The sequence below is a fragment of the Lissotriton vulgaris genome, chromosome 9, assembly GCF_964263255.1.
Source record: "Lissotriton vulgaris chromosome 9, aLisVul1.2, whole genome shotgun sequence".
Lineage (NCBI taxonomy): Eukaryota > Metazoa > Chordata > Amphibia > Caudata > Salamandridae > Lissotriton > Lissotriton vulgaris.
The window spans coordinates 1,060,173,154-1,060,190,056 of record NC_141697.1 but is presented as its reverse complement, the minus strand read 5'-3'; the positions used below and the strand labels follow the sequence as shown (position 1 = coordinate 1,060,190,056).

Sequence of the window (16,903 nt, the reverse complement as noted above, 5' to 3'; positions counted from 1 at the left end):
AACCCTGTTCCTCGTTGTAAATTTGGTGCCACTTTGAACGCTCCCTTCTTTACCATTATTTTTATTTGGGACAAAAGCTCTTTTAGATGGGAAGAGGAGGACCTCTGGGGGGTAGTTTGGAGGAATGTTTAAGAATTCTAAAGTGTGACCGTTGGCAACTATGTCCAAAACCCATTTTCCCCTTGTTATTGCAGACCATTCGGAGAAGAAAAAGGAAATTCTTTCACCAACCTTGACTGAATTGGCGAGAACAGTGGCCGGCAGTGGGCGTTTGTCACTGCTTCTTGGAGTTATCTCTGCCTCAGACTGCAGTCTTCCCTCTGTAATTTTTGTAGGAGGCGGCAGGAGCTTGTTTGAACGACAGTTGCTGTTGTGATGATGGGTACCTTGAATGACCCTGAATGGTTGATACTTTTTGTACTAACTGTAACCTCCCCGAAAGGAGGACAATCCACATTCCCTTGCTCCACGAAAGGGCTGGTTCTTGAACTGTAAAGTAACAAGGGCCTTTGCAGTGTCTGTGTCCTTTTTGATGGTCTGAAGGTCTTCATCTATGTGATGTCCAAATAGGGATTTGCCACCGTAAGTAATGTCAATTATCTTAGTCTGAACCTCTTGTCTAGAAGAAGTAGCTTTTAGCCAGCCCTGACACCTCAGGGCCGCAGCTCCTGCCAGTTGGCAAAATCCAGTGGAAGAAACATCCACTGCGCAATCTATGATCTCAGTCGAGAACCTTTCTCCCTATTGCAGGATCTTGAGAGCCTAAGATTTTGATTACTCCAGTAACATTTCTATATATGGTGAAATGTCCGAACACATTTGGCAGTCGTATCTGCCTAAACTAGCAAGAGAATGGGTCTCTCTAACGGTAGTTGCCACCATGGTGGAAATTTTTTTACAGATGGAGTTAAGTCGTCTTTCATCTCTATCCGGCGGGGCCCACAACAGTGAAGCAGGAATGTCTGGCACGACGCTAGGCTGCTTGCGAAACCACAGAATCCGGCTTAGGTTGCCCGATAAGGCAGGCAGGTGAGTTATCCAGAGCCCTTTTTTTCTTCTCCAATTTAGGTAAGACTTCCGGAATAGACACTGGTGTCTTTATGACCTTTAAGCCCTCATGCCAAAAAAAAAGTCTACTATAGGAATAGAGCAAACCTGTCTCTTTGTTTGTTTTTTTAAATGTCACAGGAAACAGTCAGCCTGCTTAGTAACCATGGGACGCTGAAACCTCTTTGCAGTTCTCTCCATGAGGGTATGGAAGCCCACAATATCTTCGGGTGGAGAATCTATTGGAGGTGGAGAGAGGAAGGCGATGGTGTCTGGTTCTGATAGTCATCCCATTCATTGGGAAGGGATATCTCATCCAGTTTTCCCTCTTCTCTCTCCTCATCAGTGGTATGAACCTCCTGGTCCTGATGTTGCGTTGCCATAGGTAATGGGATAACCGGAGGGGAGGGTCTAATTAGCAATGAGGGCTGTGCAATAGGCGATTGAGGAACTAAAGATGCCGGCTCTGAAGGAGGTAATCTGCTGTAGTAATCCTCTAACATATGCAGTAAATTTGAAACCTCAGAAATAGGAATTTGGATAGTTTGTTCAGTTTGCCTCTCCTGGTTGGTGACTTCAGGGAAACATACTTAATCCACATCCTCATCATCCTGGCATTTAATGAGAAGGTTAGAGGGACTGTGAACCACCCCGAACATTCCCTCGTCTTTTGATTTCTCCTCATCTGCTCCATAATCAAAACATTTCTCTGAAGAACAGGGAGGCACCTTACTTGGAGATGTGTGAAAAGGCAGGATAACCTCCTTTGAAGGTCTTTTATCCTTAGAAAAAGCTATATTTGTTGACGGGACTAGCATCGATGACGATGTCAAGAAAACCACCGGAGGATGTTATAGGTGACGTTTTCGTTGGCAGTTCTTACGTCGACGATCTTGATGTCAACGTGGTTTGTCGACGAGGATCTGTATCTGAATTCTTCTGTTCTGTTGGCGAGGCTACTTTCCACGAGGCTGCAGTCTACGAGGCTACCGTCAACGAGGACTGCGCCGACGAGGCTACCATTGACGAAGACTTCACCAATGAGGACAGCGTTGACGAGAGAGACATGCCTTTGAGAGCGGCTGAATGCCCCAGCGGCAATGAGATTTCCATTGATGAAGGTCTTTTTTTTTTCGACGACGAGGAAGATGAAGTAATAATCGTAGATGGACTCACCTTCACAGATACTAACATCGACGGAGACGATGCAGACGACATGATCATCGTGGTCTGAGGGGACGAAAAAGTCGATGTTGACGTCGTATTCTAGGTGTCAGAGGTTCTCGTCGACAAAGGAGCCGTCAACGGGGTCATCGACGGAGACTCTTTCTTATGAGGTAAAGTTGTCTCACAAACAGACCTTGATGCCTGCTTCATTTTTGAAGTAGTTTGAGAAGGCGTAAACGGCACAGACTGACCCTTAAGAAAGACTGGTTCTTTTTTAGAAGATGAAGGCTGATCTTCATGTTTTGAGGTGTGGTGATGCTTTTTCAGCACCTTAGCAGCCTTAGGAGACACCAGCTCCGCCTCACTAGTTCTTTTCTTTGAAGCTGTAGTTTTAAGTGAGGAACCACTCTCCTCATCAGATAAAGGATTGTCTTTGGTTTTAAGCTTCTATAGCCACAGAAGAAGATGTCCTTCTCTATCTCATAAAGTTTTTTGAGGAAAAGTTACCCAGAGTTGACCGGGAGGAACGGGAGCACAGTACCAGCTCTGGTTGAAGGTTCTTGCTAAAGTGCGGTGTGAAGAAAACAGCAGCTGTGAAGACCAGGTGATGTTGCAGAAGACCATTAGACCTTCACAAGCTGTCCCACACTGGTCAATGAGTGCAGGTGCAAACAACGGTTTGCGGGTGAAGATGGAAAGATGCAGACCAGCAAGGTCTGAGGGACTAATCCAGCAAGGGTAAGTCAGGACTGGCCCCCAGCATGATGGAGAGCCAGAAAGAATTTTTGAAGTCTCCGCAAGACCCGCTGGCAGCAGGAACAGAACGTCTCAAAGAAGCCCCAGCAGCACACAGAAGAAGAGGTCCCATGATGCAAAAGATAAAGGCAGGAGGACATGCTTGCAGCTGTGCAGTGCTGGAGGCAGGGGCTGCTTGGAGCTCAAAGAACTTCCTTTAAGAAAGCCAGCACGCCTTAGTGACAACTAACAGACGTGGTGCACAAGGAGGCGGGCACCATTTGCTGGAGAGGGATTACAGTCTCCCAACTTTCAGGGAAAACTGGCCAGGCCTCTGGAGAACCAACAAACCACCACCTGTGTCGCAGAACCAGAAGATGTGAGACAAGAGGATCAGCAACCCGGGCGTCGTCGTTGAGGTGATGCTTGCGGATGCAGGAAAGGGACTCCTTCACTTCAAGGGAGATCCTTCTAGCTTGGATGCAGGCTGAGTCCTTGGTAACTCAGAGGATGCACAGACCTGGAATTGCAGATCTTCAAGAAGGGCAGGACCGAATACACAGCAGGAATCTTCCTACTGGGTGCAGTTTGTTGTCGGTCCTGGCTTGAAGATGCGCAGAGTTCCAGTGTGCACCAGTAGAAAAGTCGCTAAAGAAGCTCCAGAAGACAGCAGTAGGTTCCTGGAGGGCTTTTCGGGACAAATATAAGGGCCTGCCCTCAGGGGAGCCCTTAGGTAACCCCAGATATGGGAAGAACGTCTTCTGTGGCATCCCACCTATCGGAGGGGGTCAGGACGTTACTCAGATGTGCTAGCCAATAAGATGCTCCCAGGGGCCCAGATCCAACATGGCAGAATCCAGCGTGGCCCGTGCAGCCAAGTGCGGTGGGCTGGAAGGGGGGGGGGGGGGGGAGTGTGGAAGTAACAAACAAAGGAATAGGTAAAAAAAAATAATAATAAAACCATTTACCTTGTGCTCGCCGCATCGCCGAAAGGTGGGTGGTTTTATTTATTTATTTATTTGATCTATTCTGTTGTTTGTTACTTCCACCCCCTGCCCCACCTCGCTTACTGACACGGGATGCCTGGGGAAGAATCAAGTGCCCACCTAGAGAAGCTCTGGGGCACCCCTCCCAGAGGAGAGGCTGAACAAGGGGGGGTGAATACTCCCTTTTCCTTTGTGTAGTTTTGCGCCAGAGCAGGAGCCAAGGGTTTCTGGACTGGTTGAAACTGGTGTATGTAAGAAAAGCACCAAATATGCCCTTCAATGCAGTCTGGTGGAACTCTGAAGCACTATCACCCTACCTAATTCTAAAGGAGAGATGGTCACATCTCTCTGTAGCAGAAAACATTTTGTTCAGCTTCTCTTTGCTCGAGCTAGGCTCATCAGCAGGATGGCAGAACAGTGTCTGAAGCCGGCAGCAGTGCGGGCTGGCAGACAGAGCTGAAAGGCTACACAGGTAGGTATTGGGGGGTCCTCTATGGAGCTCCCAGTACATGGTATCATGCCACTAACATCAGAATAGGTTTAGTGGTATGATTCTAACATGTTTGATACCAAACATGACCAGGTTCTGGGCAGCCATTACGTAGTTAAACATCTTGTCTTTGGGAGTGTCCACTACATACTTATAATGGTCGTCTCGCACTTACGAAGCACAGAAAATGGAGTCCGGGGTTTGTAGGCTTACCTCTGCTCGTGCAGGGGTACCCACACACTTAGAACCATGCACACTGCCCTTGGACTAAAAGGCCTACCTTGGGGGTGACATATAGGTTTTAAGTGCAGTGACCTGGATATAAGGAAAACCTTAGATCTAAAGTGAAGGGTGCTTGAACCCTGTCACGCAGAGTGCAATGGCAGTTCTGCAGACACAGTTTGCAAGGGCTTCCATGGGTGGCATAATACATGTTTCAGCCCATGGGAGACTCCTGGTGGTCCAATGCCCTGGGTACCTCAGTGCTATATACTAGGGACTTATAATGGTACCCCAGCATGCCAATTGTGGGGTATACAAAGTACTTACCAGCAAATTTAGGAGAAAGAGCACAGCCACTGAAGTCCTGTATAGCAGGATCCCAGTGAACAACAGCCAAAACACACGGACACCAGGATAAAAGTGGGGGTATTTATGCCAGAAAGATCATACTATTCTACAATATTGCATTTATTTTGAAAGTTATATTTGCATATGTAAACATGTACTCTTTTACTCCCATTTTACATGTCTTCCTAAAGTTACATGTGCATGTATAGCCATGTATAGAAAGTGTTCATTAAATTAGCCTGACTACAGGCCTCAGTTGCATTGATTGGGCTTCGCCAACATGCTTTCTCCTTTCCTTGCAGGTTTATTATCATGGTTTTTGTAAGCTAGATAAAGGCTTATTTTTTGTATTACATGGCTGATAGAGAGGCCTGAAGGGAAACTTGGCAGTGAACGTGGATAAACAATGGTCGAATGAATCCTTTCTGTTTATCTGCTCTTCACCCTCTGAGGCGGAAAGCCGGAGGTTCTCTCCCTTTACCTGTCTTTGTATACAAGCAGCGCTTTGCCACGCTTGATTTAATAAGCTTTTATGGTCATTCATACTTGTGGGGTATTTTACCACTAGCTCGTTTTTAATTTAGCGCTGCATCTGGAATTGTCTCCTCACCTCCCTCTGGCGTTTGGGCCACTCTCAGCTGAGTATTGACGCTGAGAGTTGGTCCCGGGGAGGCGAGGGCAGGACAGCGGCCATCTTGGGTCGGGCTGCGCCGTGACGCGCTCCAGACAGCTTTAAAAGGGCTCACTTCCAGGATTCAGGTTAGCTCTTCACCCTCTGAGGCGGAAAGCCGGAGGTTCTCTCCCTTTACCTGTCTTTTACTCCCATTTTACATGTCTTCCTAAAGTTACATGTGCATGTATAGCCATGTATAGAAAGTGTTCATTAAATTAGCCTGACTACAGGCCTCAGTTGCATTGATTGGGCTTCGCCAACATGCTTTCTCCTTTCCTTGCAGGTTTATTATCATGGTTTTTGTAAGCTAGATAAAGGCTTATTTTTTGTATTACATGGCTGATAGAGAGGCCTGAAGGGAAACTTGGCAGTGAACGTGGATAAACAATGGTCGAATGAATCCTTTCTGTTTATCTGCTCTTCACCCTCTGAGGCGGAAAGCCGGAGGTTCTCTCCCTTTACCTGTCTTTGTATACAAGCAGCGCTTTGCCACGCTTGATTTAATAAGCTTTTATGGTCATTCATACTTGTGGGGTATTTTACCACTAGCTCGTTTTTAATTTAGCGCTGCATCTGGAATTGTCTCCTCACCTCCCTCTGCCGTTTGGGCCACTCTCAGCTGAGTATTGACGCTGAGAGTTGGTCCCGGGGAGGCGAGGGCAGGACAGTGGCCATCTTGGGTCGGGCTGCGCCGTGACGCGCTCCAGACAGCTTTAAAAAGGGAAGGGCCTCTCCGCGTAAGCGGACGCGTTGCGGACGCGCCGGATGCCCGCCGGAGTCACGCCAGAGTCCAGCCCGTCTGCGCCCGTCCGCGCTAGGCCGGGCTCTGGGCTCTGGCACACTCTTCTCTTGGTGAGCAAGGCCATTATTTCCATCATGGTTATTGCATACACCTTTAATGAGCTATATGCACTATGTGGCCCTCCCAATATTAACTGTTCCATCTACCCATTTCCCCCTACCAAGTTTTGCTGTCCTTACTGCAACTTCTCATTAAAAACCCCTACCATATGCAGATCCCTGTGTCATCATAGGAGACGAAATAGACAGGCAAGCCCCAGGATTGTCTCCCCCCGACCCCCGTTACGCTTTTGGAGTATAAATTGTAGATCCCTGCCACAACATAGATACAATATACATGACTTTCTTGTTGAACACCAACCCGATGCGATATTCCTGACCGAGACTTGGCTCAGGGACTGCTCAGGTCCGGATATTGCAGATGCCATCCCCTCCAATTATGCTATTCTTCACCAGGATAGAAATTCTGGCAGGGGGGGTGGAATTGCAATTATCTTCAAGAGCACATATACTTGTAAACTGGTTGACACCATCCTAAAAGACTGTGAGTCTGCTCTATTTCAACTGTCCATAACCCCCCAATTTACGCTGTCTGGTCTATTGGTATATCGTCCCCCAGGGACAGCCAGCACTTGGATAACCTCATTACCGGACTTTCTAGCCCCAGTTATGCTTAAAGCGTCTAATTTTACTATTTTAGGAGACCTAAATATACATCTAGATGATAATGAATGCCCTCATAGGAAACAGCTTCTTGCTACCCTGGAAGCATTTAACCTTCAATTACATAACACAGGTCCTACACATTGTGCTGGACACTTACTTGATCCTATTTTTTCCAATCTGCCCCTAGATTGTTCCCGTGAAGCTCTTCAAATCACCTGGTCCGATCACTCAGCTGTCCCTTTTTCCTTAGACTTGGCTGAAACTGCAACAAGATCTGTGACAGTAAAACCGAGGCCATCTCGGAATTGGGGGAAGGTTAGTATTCCTGAACTCAACAAATTACTAATTAAAACACTCCCGTCTACTGACGCACCAGTCACTGCTCTTAATAGTGCTACTGAATTCTGGCTAACCAACGCCGTAAATCGGGTGCTGCCCTTGACATCTAAGTTTACAGTTTCACACCATCCTCCAGCCCCATGGTACTCGGAACAACTTAAGAGTCTCCGCTCACAATGCAAGACCTTGGAGCGTAAATGGAGAAAAGGCTATTCTCCTTCTCGTAAAATCATATATAAAGAAGCCTTAAAAAAGTACCATAATAGCTGCAAAACTGCTAAAGCGATCTACACTACTAAAACAGTGACTGATGCACAAAACTGTCCTAAGGTGTTATTTTCTGTTGTAAAGAAACTGACCGGTGCAAATTCTTCTCCCCCTCCTCCAGCTCTTGATGCCACCCAGTGTCAGTCCTTAGCGGATTACTTTATAAACAAAGTGGATCTTATTTACGATCATTTCTCTCCACCTTCTGATACCACTTTTTCCGCCCCTAATACGATCCAGGAATTGGTGAACACCACCACTGATGCAGCAATTACCACCTGGCAGCCTCTAGACGCTACCTCCTTTGTGTCCTGCCTATACAGTGTGCGATCTGGTTCCCCACTGGATGTGTTCCCGGCCAAAATATTGGATCCCCTTACTCACCCCATTTTCATTAAATTATTAAATACTTCCTTGAGCGAGGCCCAGGTCCCCCAATCTTGGAAACATGCCATGGTGGTACCTCTACTAAAAAAAATTGGGTGCTGATTCTTCCAACCCTGCCAACTTCCGCCCGATATCTTTGCTGCCAATCTTCTCGAAGATATTGGAGAGACACATAAATTCCCAGCTTTCTAAACTGGTCGAAAACACCGCTTTTCTCCATCCTTCTCAGTCGGGCTTTCACCTAGGCATTCAACTGAGACAGCGCTCCTGGGGGTAACGGAGAGTTTGAGGCACGGTGTCGACCAAGGTAACACCATGGCGCTCATCCTGTTGGATTTGAGCGCAGCGTTCAACACCGTGTCACATTCCATCCTCATTAACTCTCTGAAGTCTCTAGGTGTAGGTGGTCAGGCCTTGGCCTGGCTGGTGTCTTTCCTCAATGACCGAAGTTTCCAAGTGTTCTCTCCTAAAGCAGCTTCCACCATTTGTCCATCTACCCGAGGCGTTCCCCAAGGCTCAATCCTTAGTCCCCTTTTATTTAATATTTACGTTAAACCCATGGCATCCATTGTTGAACAGGCCGGGCTTACCCTGTTTTCCTACGCAGATGACACCCAGATTGTCTTCTCCCTATCAGGCAGAGACGAGAACAACATCTCCGCACTCAAGTCAGGCCTCACTCTTGTGGCTAACTGGATGCGCAGAAACTGTCTCAAACTGAATGGGGAGAAGACCGAGGTGGTCATCTTGGGTCGGAATAAACATCTTTGGGGTCCCCACCATTGGCCCATCGAACTGGGCACTGCGCCTACTCCCTCCATCGCAGTTCGTAACCTGGGTGTCATTATTGACGACAGGTTAACTATGAGACAACAGGCCACTAAGGTCGCGGCCATTTGCTTTTCAACGCTGCGGTGACTCCATAAGATCTTGTGGATGCTTCCACTATCCTCCCGCAGAACCGTGGTCCAGGCACTTGTAACATCTCGCCTGGACTATGGTAACATCCTTTACCTGGGCGCAGACAAAGCCACCTTACATGTATTGCAGGTAGTGCAAAATGCGGCGGCGCGCCTGCTAAAAAACATCCCCAGACACACTTCAGCTAGGGCCGCCTTACGTGACCTTCATTGGTTGAGTATCCCTGAACGTATCAAATTTAAGGCATTATGCTATATGTTCAAGGTCAAACAGGGTAGTGCCCCAGCCTACCTACAAAGGCTGATAACACCCTACAGACCCCTACGTCCACTTAGGTCATCGGACATGGGTAATTTCACTATGCCAAGGTGGAAGCTAGCAAAAATGGGAGGTCGTTCCTTCTCTACTCTGGACCCCAAATATTGGAACTCCCTCCCACTGGACCTAAAACTTGAGACAAACTTGTTCCGCTTCCGCAAGGCTTTGAAGACATTGCTTTTTATTCAACGCGCCCAATAGTCTGCTATGGCTCTAGCCAGGTGAAGCTGCCTCCTTCTTCTACAGTCTATCCCTAGCGCCGGGAAACCCACTGTGGGTAGCTGCGCGCCGTATAAGCTTAAATAAATAAATAAATCATGTATCAGGATGTTTAAGGTGGAGAGTCGAAAGTTTCATTCTGATGCGAGTGATGTTGCAGATGTACTTAATTAGAGACCTGATTGGTCCCGGGTGGCATGAAAGAGATAAGAATGTTCTGAATCTCCTGTTACTGTAAAATGTGTGCTCTCATAGTGTTAGGAGAGATTCTATGTAGACTTAGATAGGTACAGACCTCTCAGCTGGTACTATTCTTGAAAGTATGAGGCTTTATGCAAAAGACTTATTTTTCTTTTGTTTGGGCTTCTGCTGAAGTCTGAACATGCTGACACCTTTGCTTCCTATGCTCTCCATTTAGAGACCCTCGATAGATGATCATCTATTGTTGTATGGCGTTTTAGGATCCGAGCAAAAATTTTCCGATTCATGCCCTTATATAGGTACAATTCACATTGCCCTTATATAGGCATAGACATCATAACATAGTCCATGCAGTCCAAATACAGGCATGGCTACTTCCACCCGTTCCAAAAAGCCACAATGATTTCTTGGAAATCGGCTTAAGCAGTCAGGGACATCCCCTTGCTTGAATATTGATTTGTCCAAGAACTCATGGAGTTTTTAAAGAACTACCATTCCCTTGGGCTTCTTTGATGCCGTTATTATGCCCGACTTTACGTCAAACCAGGCACCTTCCAGGTATAAATATGCCTACACTTGCCCTAGCAAACACACAGTGGTTTGGAGCAGCTCGACTATCTACTTGCCCGACGCAGCTCGCTACAGCAAGTGCCGAAGGAAGCCGACCCTCCAGCTGATTCACTGATCGAGAAGCTGTCTTTTATCTCGCTGAGAATCCAGCTCCAGTGTTTCCAAGCTCCCCTCGCGGGGTGTTGGGAAATCGAGACCCTAGACAAGAGATACCAGACCTCCTTCATTCTAAACTAAGGTATGAGCTGATTAGACCCTAAAGAGAAATCTTGGATAGATTATTGGCAAAGAAACTAAACCTATGCTACACCACACTTTTTTCTTCCCTCGTACTAGAATTAGGTTAGGTACATCGGGGTAGGCATATTTTAGAAGCACCTACTTTTTAGCCTTTGTTATTTATGTATGTATTTATCTATGGTTTAGAAACCATACAATGCTTTTACAGTATTATTTTATAATTCACTCTCGCTGTATGCATTATACTTTACAGCCCGTATTATGATTGTAGCAGTTCACTTTACTTGCATGAGAAAGAAGACTGTTCAATAAATCCCTTTTATCGAAAATGCCTGTCTCTCTATTTCTCTGCACCTCTGATGAAACGAAGCATGCACGATTGACTGAGTAAAATATTTATCTATTCCACGACTCTGAAGATACGTTTATTCTTGGGGAAACAAAATTGTCATGTTTATGCGGTTGTCAGAAACGAATCCCTTCTTGTGTATTCAAGAAAGTTTCTAGTGACCTCTGAGCTAGCTGGCACTCACAATTAAGTTTAGTATATTCGATAGAGACCTAGTCGACCTCAGTCCTATGTCAAACTCTCCACCCAGCTCTGTTTCCTTAACCTGCTTTCATATTTCATGTGTTGCATCCATGATACAATCAATGACTACCTTAGTGGACAGATCAGCGCTATCTTGCCAAAACAACTGGAAAGCGAATTGAGTTGACACCTAAAGTGGTGCGGCAGGGCATTATGGAGGAGACGGGAGACTCCAGAGGAGAGCGTACATGCATTAGCCTGACATTCCTAGTCGCCACGAGGGATATCACTAGGAAATGTCCAGCTAAAACTCCCCCTACAATTCATTAATGGAATCAAGGTATGGTCAGATGCTATTAGTTAGAAACACATGGAATAAGCAGCCAGGGGATGTTCACAGACATATAAAAAGATATGGGGGGAGTGTGTGGCCATGAAATAAGCCCAGGACACCCAATTTCTTCAGGAAATGATCTATTATTATTTTTTTTTATTATATACATTTATATTGCGCTACTAAGCCCAAGGGGCATCAAGGCGCCTAACCAAAGATCTAGCATAGGCAGAATATGATTATTACAAGTAGGCCTTGATGAACAGCCAAGTTTTGAGAGCCTTTTTAAAGAGCAACAAAGATGGTTGAGCTTTAATCTCTAGTGGGAGAGAGTTCCATAGTCTCGGGCCACACTAGAGAATGCTCTACTCTCCCAGCGAACTTTCCTAATTCTGGGGACCACCAGCAAATCAAGTTCCGATGATCTAAGGGTTCTACAAGGTATATGACGAGTTAGCAGAGAGCCCAAAGGGCTTGAAGAATCATCCGAAAGAGCTCTAAAAGCCAAACACAAGATCTTAAAAGAGATTCTTGTTTGTATCGGAAGCCAATGGAGGTTTTTTCTGGCCATCATGGCAGAGGATGCCTTGGGTAGGGCTAAAACAAAGCGCGCGGCAGCGTTCTGGACGACCTGAAGGCGCTGCGTGAGTCCCTTGTTGACACCTGCATGAAGAGCGTTGCAGTAATCCAACCTGGAACCCGCTAACGCGACCACTATCTGGTTGCGTGCTTGAGGAGAAAGATAGTGCAAGATTTTTTTCAGGATCTTGATCACTCCCCAGCACGTGGCCACTGTTTGATTAACCTGTAGGGTCATGGACAAGGAAGTATCAAACATAACGCCGAGATTTCTGGCCGATTGGGAGGGAGATGGACACGTTCCCAAAGATGGAGGCCACCACTCACTCGACCAAATATCCTGGTCCTTGCCAAAGACCAGGATCTCGGTTTTATCGCCGTTCAACCGTAGGGAGTTCTGAATCATCCACTCCGAGACCGTCTGCATACAGGTCCTAAAGTTGACGGCGGAAGTGGTGACAGAGTGGGCCAGAGACACCATGATTTGGGTGTCATCGGCGTATGAAACAACCTCCATCCCCTGCGATTTTACTAGCCTGGCTAGGGGAGCCACGTAGATGTTGAATAGGGTCGGTCTCAATGCCGACCCTTGTGGCACCCCATACTGCAGGGATTTAGCAGGGGAGAGGAACTCTCTAAGCATGACTCTCTGCTCTCTTAGATGTAGGAAAGAGTGCAGAAGGCTCAGGGCTGACCCTGCAATCCCCGCCTCCCTCAAACGAGATGTTAACGTAGAGGGAGACAGGGTATCAAACGCTGCTGCGAGGTCAAGCAATACCAACACAGTGGTTTGGCCCGAATCCACCTTCATCCTGATATTATTCACAACCATAGTCAGGGCAGATTCCGTGCTATGGGCCTTTCTGAATCCGTGCTGGGAACTATCTAAGAACCCAGAGGAATCCATAAAGGCAGATAAATGTGTGTTCAGGTGAGACTCGAGCATTTTTGCAGGGGCAGGCAACAGGGATATGGGCCTGAAATTCTTGAGCTGTTCTGGGTCCAGGGTGGGTTTCTTCAGGAGGGGCTTCACTAATGCCTTTTTCCACACCAAGAGAAAAATACCTTGGGCCATGGCCCCGTTCATCACTTCAAGAAGAGGCGGCAAAAGCATGTGCCTACAAACTTTCAGAGTCTTCAGGGGGCATAGATCCAAGGGTGAGGCTGATTTTGTCCGCTCCAACAAGAGGTCTAGCCCCTCAAGAGAGAGTGGGGGAAACTGAGAGAAGATCCGTGTCGGATCACTGGACCAGGCTTCTAGGTTGGCTAGGGTTTGGGCAGAAGAGTCCCCCAAAGTGTTCCTCTGTGTCTCCAAGGCAACATAGATATCCTCGATCTTTTTGTGAAAAAAGTCAGAGATATTGTTGCACAGCTCTTGCGAACCCACAACCGGATCAGGCATTTGGAGGGAGCAGAGAGAATTCACGATTTTAAAGAGTTCTCTCGCCAAGGATAAAGAGGTAGTGAGGTTTGCAAAAAACTCCTGTTTTTCCTTAATTACCCTAGCCTTATATTCTTTTAACAGGCACTTATGCGTGTCTCTTTCTAAGGGGTCCCATGTCTTCCTCCATCTCCTCTCCTGTCTTCTGAACCTCTGTCTCAAGAGTCTCAACGGCTCTGAGAACCAGGGGGCAGAGGGTTTACGCCTTGCTGAATACCTGAAAGATAGGGGAGCAAGTTAGTCAACGGCCTTGGCGATGGAGTGAGCAAGTTCTTGAGCTGCATCATTAACTTCACTCGAAGAAGAGTAATCGCAGGCCTTTATATATGGGGCAAGGGCTTCATTAGTGATATTCTTATAGCACCTTTTAGGGCCTCCAATATGAACTCTCCGATCCTGCAGCTCAGTAGCACCAGCTGCTAGCTCGAGGGGTACAGCCAAATGGTCTGACCAAACTAAGGGCACCGCAGGACCCACAGAGAGTCTAGGATCATTAGAAAACACACCATCTAGAGTGTGGGCTGCCCGATGTGTGGGGCTATTGACCAATTGGATACAGCCACATGCTCCAAGTGCATCAATCAGCGTAACAGTGTCAGAGTCCCCCAAATTATCCAAATGAAAACTCATGTCCCCTAATATGGTAAGATGGGATTTACCAAAATAAGGTTCAAGAATCCTGAACAGGTCACCACTAAAATTGGCCCTTGGGCCAGGTGGCCGGTAAATGAGGATACCCGAGAAAGAGGCCGAGGGCGCACATAGAATAGAAAAGTACAAAGCCTCGAAAGGATCCGAGGCGACAGAGAGGGCTGTAATAGTACAGGGCAGCAAAACTTTACATAGAATAGCTAGCCCCCCCCCTCTCTGCGTTTAAATCTATCCTGCCTCAACAATTTGAAATCCTCAGGAATAGCAAGAAGCAGATCATGACCTGACGACTCAGTGGCCCACGTTTCCGTGACGAACACCCAATCGGGTTGTCTGTTCGCCACGAACTCGTGAAAGGCGATGTTATTTTTAACAATGGACCTGGCATTGATCAGAAAACCCTTCCTGGCGGGAAAGGGCGTGAGTAGAGTTGACAACTTCTGAAAGCTACTCTCACTATCAGCTGGGAGCAAAAGAGCCAGTTTACAGGTATGACAAATTGAAGAGTGTAATATTCCCTCTGGAGAGAATCTATGGTGGCAAGGCAAAGAAGAAGGTCTATAGGCCAATAACGCCCGGGGAGTATAACTACACGGTACCTGCTCAGAATGACACAAGAGTCCAGCTTCCAGCCCGTCCTCAGCGCGGACGGGCGCAGACGGGCTGAACTCTGGCGTAACTCCGGCGGGAGTCCGGCATCCCCGCTGCGCGTGACCGCTGCGCGTCAGCACGACCTCCCTTTTCAAGGCGTCTAGCGTCCTTATGACGACTAGAACGTCCGACCTAGTGAATGGCGCCGGCAGGCATGCAAAACTACGCCCAATATGGCCGCCACGAAAACGATCCTGATCAGGAAGAGGGCCCGCCCAACAGCGGTGAGTATCATCCAAGTTATGGTGCAAGTAGGGGGCAGCAATTTAAAAACAAGGAGTAATGCAAAGGAAAAATAACTCAAATACAAAACTGGAAGTTAAAATAGCATAAATGGACGCTTATCAGTCAGGGACCACTCGTATCTCGCATGTAGCTTTCTGTGTCTACTAGGTTTCATCTTTTTTTGCAGTGCATCTGGACCTATTACTGTGAAACATATATCTTTCTATTTGCATATAAGGTGCACAAATGTAGTATTGTTTGTTTTCTGCCAACTTGCCTTTTTGAAAAAAAAATTACATTAGTCAGTGGGGAGAAAACAGATATTTTACTCAATTAGGCAAAGTCTTCAGCCATTTCCATTGCGCACTTACTTGCCAATGTTTTAAAGGAAAGATTATCTACTCACCGGGGGCTATCAACAATTTGAACCGAGGCGACACTAGGACTAGTATTGAAAGGCGTAAATTGTGCACATATTCAAAACCTTTCTGTACAGGTTGCCTTGTGCGTGCTTGCCCTAAGTATTGTTTTTAGGGAGCTGGCTAGGTTACTAACCTAAAGGGTTACAGCTACTCCTGAATATGTGGAAACCAAAGAATCAGGTCTATCAGTTTGTAACTAACCCCAAACCTTTATTTTAGTCCTTTTCCACAACTACATAACCATATTTTATCTCGAAGTCAACAGTGAATTCATTTATAATTTAATTCTATATCCCAGTACATGTTCTTCGGTGGAGATATCACCAGCATGACCTCCAAGTAAATGCGGCCTAAGTGTGGAACACAGCTTTGACTTCACTACTGTAAGGTTGAAAAGTGTTCATTCAATATTTGCACTGCTGATAGAAAGCATAAAAAGTACAGCCATCTTTGGTGCATCTGTGACTGCGAATGTGAGAGCAAAAAAATGGGCCGGTGTAAGGAATAGGAGCTGAGGTAGAGGGATGTGAATGAGAAAAGGCTAAGTGTACTGGAGGTTAAGGTGTGCAAGCGAGGAGAAAACAGGGTGGGGAGAAGAGAAGTAAGAGGGTGATGAAAGGATCATTTGAGAGTAGGAAGGCTGTGTTCGGTTTTGTGTCTGTGTCTGTGTGTCTGTGTGTGTGTGAGAGAGAGAGAGAGAGAGAGAGAGAGAGAGAGAGAGAGAGAGAGAGAGAGAGAGAGAGAGAGAGAGAGAGAGAGAGAGAGAAATAGTTGTGAATGTGACAACGCAAGTGCATTAGTGAGAGTGGGCAGGTAAGAGGATGGTTTATGACAGAGAGAATGATTTCAGAGATTTAGAAGATAATAGTGAAAGGAGAGATAAGTGAAAGGAAGTTGTGAGACCGGTATGGCAGTCTTTATCATTTTACAATTCATATATTTCCATAAAAAAACGATCAAGAACATTTCAATAATTTAAAAATTCCAATAAGCAATGGGCACCAGTGACAGACCTTTTCAAGCTGAGGAACCTTGCTGGTAGCCTGGATCCCCTTATCAAACAAGGACATCACTGTGGTTTGAAAGTGTTCCAGCGGTGTGTTGAAGTGAACCCCGGCATTGTCAAGCATCAGCTCAAGCGTAAAGATAGGGATTTTACGTGGTCTTTAAAGAAGAAAAACAAACAAAGGTTAAAAATACATTAGGCAATTAATTTGTATTTTTTGTCAAAAATACTATAACCAGTAAAATTGTTGAAATAAACCCAGTGCAGTATATTTAATTTTAAGAAATCTGCCTGATAATTACATTAAAATGTGCTTCTTTTGCTATGTACTAGACACCATCAAATAATTTGTTACTTTATACCCCCAAATGAATAATTAAAAAATTAAGAAATGCTCACAAAAAGTATTTCCAAAATCTAATTACATCTCTGATTTTTAAACTGAAAACAAAGGGCTTGATTTAG

General features: G+C 46.2%; 1 protein-coding gene across 1 annotated transcript in view; it reads right to left on the bottom strand.

The window, feature by feature from the left end:
• DNAH1 (dynein axonemal heavy chain 1) overlaps positions 1 to 16,903 on the bottom strand; it is an 822,394-nt gene that overhangs the window by 622,229 nt on the left and 183,262 nt on the right. The window contains exon 12 of the mRNA XM_086939555.1: positions 16,446 to 16,596. Within this exon, the coding sequence (XP_086795681.1) occupies positions 16,446 to 16,596 (151 nt within the window). The remainder of the gene's footprint in view (positions 1 to 16,445; positions 16,597 to 16,903) is intronic.